General features: G+C 33.6%; 1 protein-coding gene across 2 annotated transcripts; it reads right to left on the minus strand.

Moving 5' to 3' along the window:
• Positions 1–3198: 3198 nt before the first annotated feature.
• On the minus strand, positions 3199–10748 carry LOC107023132 (ABC transporter B family member 21-like). 2 transcript variants are annotated; one of them, XM_015223714.2, is made up of 13 exons: positions 10465–10748; positions 8926–9233; positions 8785–8839; positions 8528–8703; positions 8167–8388; positions 7792–8030; positions 7138–7663; positions 6745–7018; positions 5366–6255; positions 4670–4936; positions 4306–4569; positions 3887–4180; positions 3442–3792 (listed from the first exon to the last, which is right to left on the minus strand). In XM_015223714.2, the coding sequence occupies exons 2-13, from the start codon at positions 9229–9231 to the stop codon at positions 3442–3444; spliced, it is 3864 nt and encodes a 1287-aa protein (XP_015079200.1). In that variant the 5' UTR covers positions 9232–9233; positions 10465–10748. The 2 variants fall into 2 exon arrangements, with proteins under 2 accessions (XP_027773570.1, XP_015079200.1); XM_027917769.1 differs by lacking the exon at positions 10465–10748 and having other exon boundaries at positions 3199–3792; positions 8926–9231.
• Positions 10749–11001: the final 253 nt, after the last annotated feature.

Genomic DNA, 11001 nt, shown 5'->3' on the forward strand with positions numbered 1-11001 from the left:
TGTTTAATTTTTTTGTATTCTTTACCGATTATACTTCTTTAATATAATCTTCTATGAAATTATGAATGTTATAAGTCTATTTTTATTAGTGCTGAAATTACTAATTTATGACATTTAGATTCGTTTTTAAATGTACTTTTATAATATTTATTTACTTTTATCTTTCCTTACTAATATAGTTTCTTTAAGTAGCTATATATATGTGTACTTACTAATATGGAGCATAATGAGAGATTATTAAGGATAAGTCATATAGATATAATTATATTATTAGATGCTATAGTAATATAATTATTTTTCCATATTTCTTGCTTGATGGTCAATGTACTATTCGATTATTATGAATTTTATTTAATTAATGAAATATAAATTAGTAAAACTAATATTTCTAATTTCGACATTATATAATAATTCAACTTTATAATAATTATATGGGACAAACGTGCAACGCACGTTTCCAAAACTAGTATTATTATAAGTGGGAAGCTCTTAACTTAAAAGTTGAATTACCATTTTGTCCTTATTTTATTTCTAAATTAAATTAAATATTAATATATAATTAATTTAATATTAAATAATTATATTTAAATACATGCATCTAGACACAATGGTTTAAATTCTAATTATTTACATACTAAGTAATAATTATATTATATTATACTAAATACTAAAAATAAGAAGGTGTAAAGTCAAAGTTTGAAAGACAAAAATATTTTATAGAAAATTGTTAGAAATTATTTCATAGGAAATTGTTAGGAATTACTTTTTTAAAAAAATAAAAATTATCTATTGTTTCTCTATAATTAATGTGATTAAATGATTAAATTTGTTATCCTCTCTCTTTAGTTAGTATAAATAAATGTATTGAATTATTAGAAAAAACACTCACCTTTCCCTCTACCCCATGTCTAAGATCACTTAACTTCTAAAAATTAACTTAAATAACTCTTCACCTTTTCATCTTATCCAATGAATCTTTAGCTATATATATGTATCATGAAAAAATAATTTTTCTTTACCTCTTGCCTCGTGTTGATGTGAATCATCAGACAATTTTCAGGTACTTTTTTTTTGTTTTGAAATATTAATATTTGTTGATCCTCATTAGAATGATATTTTGTATTATAAATTTTATCTTTATCATTTTAGATTGTTTTTTTGTTACGGGAGAAAAAAAACTCTACTCCTTGTGTATTTCTTTTTACTATATATATTGTTATAATAAAAGTCTTAAGAAGGATATGAATGTTTTGTATTTATTCTTATCTGTTTAATTTTTTTGTATTCTTTACCGATTATACTTCTTTAATATAATCTTCTATGAAATTATGAATGTTATAAGTCTATTTTTATTAGTGCTGAAATTACTAATTTATGACATTTAGATTCGTTTTTAAATGTACTTTTATAATATTTATTTACTTTTATCTTTCCTTACTAATATAGTTTCTTTAAGTAGCTATATATATGTGTACTTACTAATATGGAGCATAATGAGAGATTATTAAGGATAAGTCATATAGATATAATTATATTATTAGATGCTATAGTAATATAATTATTTTTCCATATTTTTTGCTTGATGGTCAATGTACTATTCGATTATTATGAATTTTATTTAATTAATGAAATATAAATTAGTAAAACTAATATTTCTAATTTCGACATTATATAATAATTCAACTTTATAATAATTATATGGGACAAACGTGCAACGCACGTTTCCAAAACTAGTATTATTATAAGTGGGAAGCTCTTAACTTAAAAGTTGAATTACCATTTTGTCCTTATTTTATTTCTAAATTAAATTAAATATTAATATATAATTAATTTAATATTAAATAATTATATTTAAATACATGCATCTAGACACAATGGTTTAAATTCTAATTATTTACATACTAAGTAATAATTATATTATATTATACTAAATACTAAAAATAAGAAGGTGTAAAGTCAAAGTTTGAAAGACAAAAATATTTTATAGAAAATTGTTAGAAATTATTTCATAGGAAATTGTTAGGAATTACTTTTTTAAAAAAATAAAAATTATCTATTGTTTCTCTATAATTAATGTGATTAAATGATTAAATTTGTTATCCTCTCTCTTTAGTTAGTATAAATAAATGTATTGAATTATTAGAAAAAACACTCACCTTTCCCTCTACCCCATGTCTAAGATCACTTAACTTCTAAAAATTAACTTAAATAACTCTTCACCTTTTCATCTTATCCAATGAATCTTTAGCTATATATATGTATCATGAAAAAATAATTTTTCTTTACCTCTTGCCTCGTGTTGATGTGAATCATCAGACAATTTTCAGGTACTTTTTTTTTGTTTTGAAATATTAATATTTGTTGATCCTCATTAGAATGATATTTTGTATTATAAATTTTATCTTTATCATTTTAGATTGTTTTTTTGTTACGGGAGAAAAAAAACTCTACTCCTTGTGTATTTCTTTTTACTATATATATTGTTATAATAAAAGTCTTAAGAAGGATATGAATGTTTTGTATTTATTCTTATCTGTTTAATTTTTTTGTATTCTTTACCGATTATACTTCTTTAATATAATCTTCTATGAAATTATGAATGTTATAAGTCTATTTTTATTAGTGCTGAAATTACTAATTTATGACATTTAGATTCGTTTTTAAATGTACTTTTATAATATTTATTTACTTTTATCTTTCCTTACTAATATAGTTTCTTTAAGTAGCTATATATATGTGTACTTACTAATATGGAGCATAATGAGAGATTATTAAGGATAAGTCATATAGATATAATTATATTATTAGATGCTATAGTAATATAATTATTTTTCCATATTTTTTGCTTGATGGTCAATGTACTATTCGATTATTATGAATTTTGTTTAATTAATGAAATATAAATCAGTAAAACTAATATTTCTAATTTTGACATTATATAATAATTCAACTTTATAATAATTATATGGGACAAACGTGCAACGCACGTTTCCGAAACTAGTATTACAGAAAAATACAAGTTCCTACTAGCTAGGGATGATGGAAGCACAACTTCACAATATTCAAACGTTGAGGACAAGGTTCTTATTGACAACAGAGTAATGTTATGAACATAGCCAAACTAGACGATCCATTTGGGAAGCTGTCAAATTATAATTGGTTGAAGTAATGAGCATGTGCACGAAAGATGAAACCATATGTTAAAAGAATATACATGTATAAATAGAAGTTTCTATAACATAGTTCTGAGTAAACTGTTGATGAATTTAATTGCTACAACATGTAATCGCGCGCGCAGGCTGCAAAACCAGTAAAACAAAATGAGAGACTGGAAGCAGCCAGGGAACTTAACAAACACAACACATCTTGACATTGATTTGCTTCTCTCAAAATAACAAAAATAATAAGATACAAGTATTGATAGGATAAGAAGTAGTAAAACTAGGAAGCACTGGTGTGGAGGGCCACCAAAGAGGAATAGAAGCCATCTTTGATATTGATAAGAGTATCATGTTTCCCTTTCTCCACAATTACTCCATTTTTCACCACAGCAATTACATCTGCTCCTTTGATGGTAGATAATCTATGTGCTACCACCACGGTTGTACGATTTAACATCACTCGATCAAGTGCATCTTGAACTATTCTCTCTGATTCTGCATCCAATGCGCTTGTCGCCTCATCTAATAGTAGGATTTTTGGATTTTTCAATATGGCCCTCGCTATAGCTACTCGTTGCTTTTGCCCACCTGACAGTTGAGTTCCTCGTTCTCCCACTGTCGTATCATAACTCTGTAATGTAATATTCATGTGTAAGCTCACCTATCATTTCCATTGACAATATATCTATATGTATAGAGAGAGTTATAATATTCAAACTAATTACCTGTTGCAGACCACTGATGAACTTGTGGGCGTTTGCTAATTCGGCTGCTGCTAAAACTTCTGCTTCTGTTGCATTTCCTTCCTTTCCATATGCAATATTGGCTCGAATTGTGTCGTTGAACAACACCGGCTCTTGGCTTACAAGCCCCATTTGCTGCCTTAGCCATTTTACCTGGAACTTCTGAATTTCTATTCCGTCCAACGAAATCTGGCCTGAATCAGGATCATAAAACCTTTGCAGCAATGATATTACGGTAGACTTTCCACATCCGCTCTCCCCAACCAAAGCAACCGTCTGAAATTCAACGCATAACAAAGTTAATCAATGAATTTTGTTTAACCAGTAAGGTAAACTCCATATGCCTTACTTTGTCATGGAAAAACGATATCTAAGATGGAATCAAACATGAGTGAACTCACCTTTCCACTGCGAATGGTCAAACAAAGGTCTCTTAAAATTTGAACATCTGGCCTTGTCGGATACTTAAAGCTTACGTGCTTCAGCTCAATATCTCCCTTCACTGTGTCCAGTGTCATACCAGATTCATCACTTGGATCTATTTTTGATTTCCTGTCTAGAATAGCAAATACGGAAGCAGCTGCACTCTTGGCCTTGCTTGAATCTGGAGCCAATGAGCTTGACTGGGAAATTCCTATAGCTGCCATCGTCAGAGAAAAGAAAACCTGCCAGGTCGCAAATACTCCACATTATCCTCAAAACAGACATTTACTAAAATCCTGAAAGAAAATGTAAAACTGTAACAGGGGGAATTGTGCCACATACACGGAAGACGTCTGAGAAAGTGATTTTGCCATCTTGAACAAGACGAGCTCCCGCATAAAAACTGGTTGCATATACACAAAACAGCAAAGCAAACGATAAACCAAACCCGATCCCGCTAATCAAACCTTGCTTTATTCCTGCCTTCAATGGGCCTTCACACTTTCTTCTGTATATTTCCATCACCTTCTCTTCTGCACAAAATGACGCAACAGTTCTTATACCTCCAACAGCATCATTTGCAACTTGACTTGCTTCCTCATACATCACCTGCGTAAAGTACATTTAATCAGAGAATTATCACCCAGAGAATCTGGCAATGGTAAAAGATACTCCCTCCGTCCCAATCTATGCGGCACCATTGGACTAGGTGCAAAGTTTAAGAAAGAAACAGAGTCTTTTGAAATTTTTGGTCTAAAACAAAACTTCAACCTTTGTGTGCAATTCAAAGTTAAGTTGTTTCTAATTATAGAAACGAGATATTCTTTTTGGGACAGACTAAAAGGGAAGTGTGTCACAGTGATTGGGACGGATGGAGTAATAAAAAAATAACCATGTGAAGGTTAAAATGATTTATAGCTTGGGTAATGTAGTGATTTTACTGATGTCTGAGAAAAAATTTCAAGTTTAAGATTCAATTATCCATATTCTTTAATATCACCAGCAACAGTAAGCTGTATAATAAGGATTTGGACAAACCTTTGCATTTGCACTGAACCCTTTCATGAACTTGATTTGTATATATCCATTTAATCCGATTAGAGGAATCATAACAAGAACGATAAGTGCCAACTGCCAACTCGCTTCAAAAGCAATAGCTAAACCTACAATTGATGTTGCAATATCTTGGACCATTTGAGCAAGTGCATCTCCTACTAAACCACGGACTGCAGCTGCATCAGCAGAAAGTCTAGCGCCAATGATTCCAGTGGAGTGCTCAGAGTCATCAAACCATCCTACCTCCATGCGGACCACCTTCTCAAAGCACATTGATCTAATTCTTCTTATCAACTTACAACCAGCTATACTAAAAAGGTATGTCCTTGCAGGAAAGGCAATTAAAGTTACAGCTCCAAGAAGAACAAACATAAGAGCCCAAAACTTTGAGTCCTTCCTTAGTTCGTGTGGTGGCTCATAAAATGTTTTGATCACACTAGAGAGTAATATCCCGAAAATTGGAAGTATAGAACCATTAATAATTGCAGCCACAGTTCCAATAATCATCACAGGTATTTCAGGCTTGTTGAGATACGCTAGGCGACGAATGGGGACCTCTAACCGCTTTCCAGCTACTTCCTGGATACCCGTTTCTGTGTCTGTGTTAGCTGTTTCAGGTACACTAAGTCCAGTAGCTAAACCAAATGATATGGAGAGTGAACGGCGGCTGCTATTTCCTACACCAGATGAACTCCGACTGATAGATCGCATTAGTGATATTCTTTGACTCGACTGTCTACCAGATCCCATAGACTTCTCTATGCTGTCCCTCTCATCTAAGCCTGATTTTTCTGTTTCATTGTTCACTTCTTGTAAGCGTATAAGCTGAGAGTATGCTCCCTCAGGATCCTTGAGTAGTTCACCATGTGTGCCTGAACAGTACACAGCAATGACGTTAAAGTGAATGTTTGTGTCGTCTTTCTTTTAAGAAATTCAATCAGACGGAAAAGAAACTCGCAGTTGAAGTGTCCTTTAAAGCTCTGCTAGGGAAGACTTAAAGATTCAGAAAACAAGCATTAGGTTCATAATAGTCTATAGTGATTGAAACAACACACACAAATAATACTAATGACCTCTGCTAGGAAAGACTTACAGATTCATAAAACAAGCATTAGGTTCATAAGAGTCTATAGTGATTGAAACAACACATACAAATAATACTATTGAAGAAGTTATTGGTTCTTGTTTGGATGTTTCTGAACTAAGACGAGTTGAATTTGTCATTTAATAAGCTAACCAGACTACTATAACATATTCTTTATTAGTATATGTTGTTGAACAGAATAATAGTGAAGTCAATATTGATGATCATCCGGAGGAAAGAGAATAGCATATCTAACTAAGTCTATATGGTTCAATACCTTTTTCAACGACTTTTCCCCGATGAATGACTGCAATCATATCAGCATTCCTTACTGTGGTCAATCGATGTGCAACTATGACGGTTGTTCTGTTGATCATAATTCTATCCAATGCTTCTTGTACAATTCTCTCAGATTCTGCATCTAATGCACTTGTTGCTTCATCTAACAGTAATATCCTTGGATCTTTTAAAATTGCTCTGGCAATGGCAATTCTTTGCTTTTGCCCACCAGAAAGTTGAGTTCCATGTTCTCCAACCATGGTGTCTAGACCCTGAATAAAGAAGTTTTAGTGCAAATGGTAAATCAGGAGACAAATCAATTGGTTAAAAAGAAATCTGAAAGAAGCAGCTAAAATTTTGAAAGATGACCAGACTAAGTTGCTAATAGAACCTGTGGGAGTTTATCGATGAACTTTGCGGCATTTGCTAACTCAGTTGCAACTTTGATCTCTTCAGCAGTAGCATCGTACTTGCCATACAGAATATTTTCCTTAATGCTTGCTGTGAAGAGTACAGGTTCTTGGCTCACAAGACCAATCTTTCCCCTGATCCACTTAAGCTGGAAGTCCTTGAGATTAATTCCATCAATTAGAACTTGACCAGATTGAGGATCATAAAATCTTTCTATTAGACTTATGACTGTTGACTTCCCACTTCCACTTTGCCCAACCAAAGCTGCAGTTGTGCCACTTGATACAAATAATGAAAATCCACTGAAAATTTGTTCATCAGGTCTGGCTGGGTAAGTGAAGCACACATCATTCAATTCAATATCACCACGAATGTCGTCCAATATTTTTCCATTGGTATCATAAGCATCTATCTCCGGCTTTCTTTTTATGGTTTCAAACATTTTGAAAGCTGCCGCTTGACCTGCAGCGAATGCAGACAAACAGGGAGCTGCCTGCCCCAGGGACCTGACATAGAAATATTCAATCATAACACATGAATAAAAGCTTATAAAGCCTGTTATCTTCAATTTACAGTATGGATTGTTGTTTGTAGCTTTTAAGGAATTTAGCAGCTCAAAAAAAAAAAAACTCACATGGAAGAAGTTAGCACAGCAATTATTATATTGATAACTTTACCACCAGTATATCCTTTTTCCAATATGAGCCTTGCACCATACCAAATAGCCAAAGCGTAGCTGCAGTATATAATAGCAAAAACTGAGCCAAGACCTAATCCAGTTGCCAGCCCTTCTTTTGCACCTGAATGGTAAGCTTTAACTAGGGACTCGTTATAGTCAGCCACAGCTTTCTTCTCCCCTGTAAATGATGCAACCTGAGGAGGAAACAAGATACATATCATACTTGTACTGGTAGTGATTTACATAAAAGAAAGTGAAATAAAGATTGCTTTACTCCCATACAAATTTCTTCGGAGCATGGCATCCCAATAATTTAAACTTATTTCATACCGTTCTAATGGATCCAATTGTCTGTTCAACCACGGTTGCAGCCTTGGCATAAGCATCTTGTCCACTGGACGCCATCTTAGATAGAACGTGGGACATTGCTCCACCAGATATGACAAGTGGAGGAATGACGGATAACATGACAAGTGTGAGAAGCCAGCCTTTGGTAAATGCAATGACAAAGCCCCCAATGAATGTTGATATCAGCTGTACAAATTTCCCTACCTGCCACAGTTAAGGAAATAACATCAAGTATAGAAAGAGAAATTATATCCTCACAAAGAATCATTTATGCAGAAAATGAATTATTATGAAGTGGCTTCACAGAAAAGGGCTTCGTAGAGTTGCTTTTCAGCATGAGTACCTTCTCACCCATTGCGTCTTGTATAAGAACAGTGTCACCAGACATCCGTCCAACCACCTCTCCCGTATTTGTTTCCTTATCATAGAAAGCAATATCTTGTTGCAAAATAGTTTTCAGATAGAGACTCCTTATCCGAGAAGCCTGTCTTTCACCGGAGATCATCCAACAAGCGACCTCTGAACAACACATTTTAATTTTAACTTTCAATAATATTTCAAAAATAGCCAATGCTTAGTAAAGGCAGAATGAGAACTTACGAAGAAATGAGGCCACCCCACATCCCAAAGCTAAGTAGACAAACTCCAGTGAGACCTACATGAAAATTAGACAGATAACATAAGAAGCTATACTAAAAAAAATAGGAGTGATAAATTTGGAAAATGTTCATGAAAGCATACCTTGGAGACTACGCGAACCACATCTTTGTTATTTTGGTTTTGTCCGAAGGAGTCTGTCAAATCTCCAAAAAGAATTGTCATAATGGGCAGGGACAATCCGTTGCCGATAGCTCCAATAGTTCCAGTGATCATCAAAACCATATCAGTGGAATCAGCAAACGAGAAGAGCTTGTACAAGGGAACTGTATTAGCTTTCTCCGCTTGTTTGGTCTTGTCTGAATCCTGCTGGCTTGTATTGTTTTGCCCTCCTGATGATGAAGAGGCTTCATTGACTCCTGAATTTCCATTACCGTTCCCTTCAGCCATAGCTGTTCCAATGTAAAAGAGTAAATTCGTTAGTCACAACACCAATTTAGACCTCCCTTGGCAGGCTAATACTCAGACCTGAAGATCAGTAACATTTTTCTAAAAGCATATAACAAACACACAAGGAAAGAAATCAACAAACAAGTATTACTGATGAAATTGAGAAGAACATATAGTAATTGAAACTGCCAGCAGACCCCTTATTCTGATCCCACTAACCACTAATTAGTTTCTGATTTACTCAACTTGATGAAAGCAACTCCGTGTATGCAAACCTTACCCCTATCTTTGAGGAGGTAGAGAGTTGTTTCTGAAAGACAACATACAGTGAAAAACTGGCAATAGCATCAAATAGAAACAACAACACGATAATAAGATACCGAAACAACAAATAATAATAAGAATCTAACAATTAAAGAAAAAGAAACGAATAATATTGAAAGTCCGAAACTCAGGGAAAAGGAACGAAAAATGTCTGACTGCTAACTAAACATTCCTCCCTAATTCTCGACCTCATGTATACTAGGCCTACCTCTACCCTTCCTCATGGCTACTTGGACGACCAACCTCTCACACCTCCTAACCATGGCATTTGCACATCTCTTCTTTACATGTCTAAATCATCGCAGCCTCACTTAGACCGCCCATCTTATCTTCCACGGGGTCACTCCTACCAAGTCTGGATATCTTCGCTCCTAATTTTATCTATCCTAATATGTCCACACAGCTACTTCATCATCTTTATCGCTGTCTCCCCAAGAGCAAATACAAATGAGCTACGTACATATCCCTGATGATCGGGAAATGTTCCGAGTCACCTCCCCCAGTCTTAACCCGCGGGGTCTTAGCACCATTATACATGTCCTTAATTAGCATAAAATAAGCTATATATAGGAATTAAGTACTTTAGCCTCTAAACATCTCCAAAAAAAATATCCTTCGAAACTTTATCATATGCATTTTATCATAGATATATCCTTCGAAACTTTATCATATGCATTTTATCATAGCGGCCCCGTCATGCATGAAATCCCAAACCACTACTCCACTCCTCTCCTAGTGTGTGTGTATGAGTCTCGAGAAGAAAAAAAAAACTATTTCCGCTTCAACTGAAAATGTTTAAAGTTAGAAGATTAAATGATATATTTAACATAAATTTAATAATCTTTTATCAAGAAAAAAAAATAATCGTCAAGGAGGTGGGTATAGAGAGAGAGAGGAAGAAGAGAGTACCTGATCTGAGTTTCTTCTCCTTCAGATTCAGACTGACTGACAGTTGTTGAAAGTTATGTATTTGTAAAAGTTGTACAGTTGTGGGTTCCTGCTTTTCTGGCAGTGCACTTTACTTGTGTTGTAATTCCTTGTAGGAAATGATTACTTATTTTCTCTCCTTTTTTCTGCTGCTGCCGCGCAACTTCTACCGGCTGCCGTCTAACTCACCTTTTAATTTGACCTACAATAACAATACACTACGTTTACACAGAAACAAAATCACATATTTTGTACTATCGAATATTATATTCTTACTAGTATTTAAGTAACATGAGGATGAGCAAAACGATAAAAACTAATTTTCTTTTTCCTTGAAGCACAAGGTGTCAAACACATTTTTTAAAATGAGAAAAACGTACAGAGGTACGTAGGTGCTTAGCTAAGCATTTTGCTTGGAGTGGGGATAAAGCGAATGAATGAATACACACAAGGCCCATGATACATAAACATCTTTTTTCCTAACTTTGACTTACAATTCCTTAACTATAACTTTTTAAC

The sequence above is a fragment of the Solanum pennellii genome, chromosome 6 (genome assembly GCF_001406875.1).
Source record: "Solanum pennellii chromosome 6, SPENNV200".
Classification (NCBI taxonomy): Eukaryota; Viridiplantae; Streptophyta; class Magnoliopsida; order Solanales; family Solanaceae; genus Solanum; species Solanum pennellii.

Coding starts and splice junctions, on each gene's coding strand:
- LOC107023132 (XM_027917769.1), bottom strand. CDS start 9,231: ATGGCTGAAGGGAACGGTAATGGAAATTCAGGAGTCAATGAAGCCTCT. Junction 7,664..7,791: donor GCTGTGCTAACTTCTTCCAT/GTGAGTTTTTTT, acceptor TTTCTATGTCAG/GTCCCTGGGGCAGGCAGCTC. Junction 4,570..4,669: donor CTTTCTCAGACGTCTTCCGT/GTATGTGGCACA, acceptor GCGACCTGGCAG/GTTTTCTTTTCTCTGACGAT.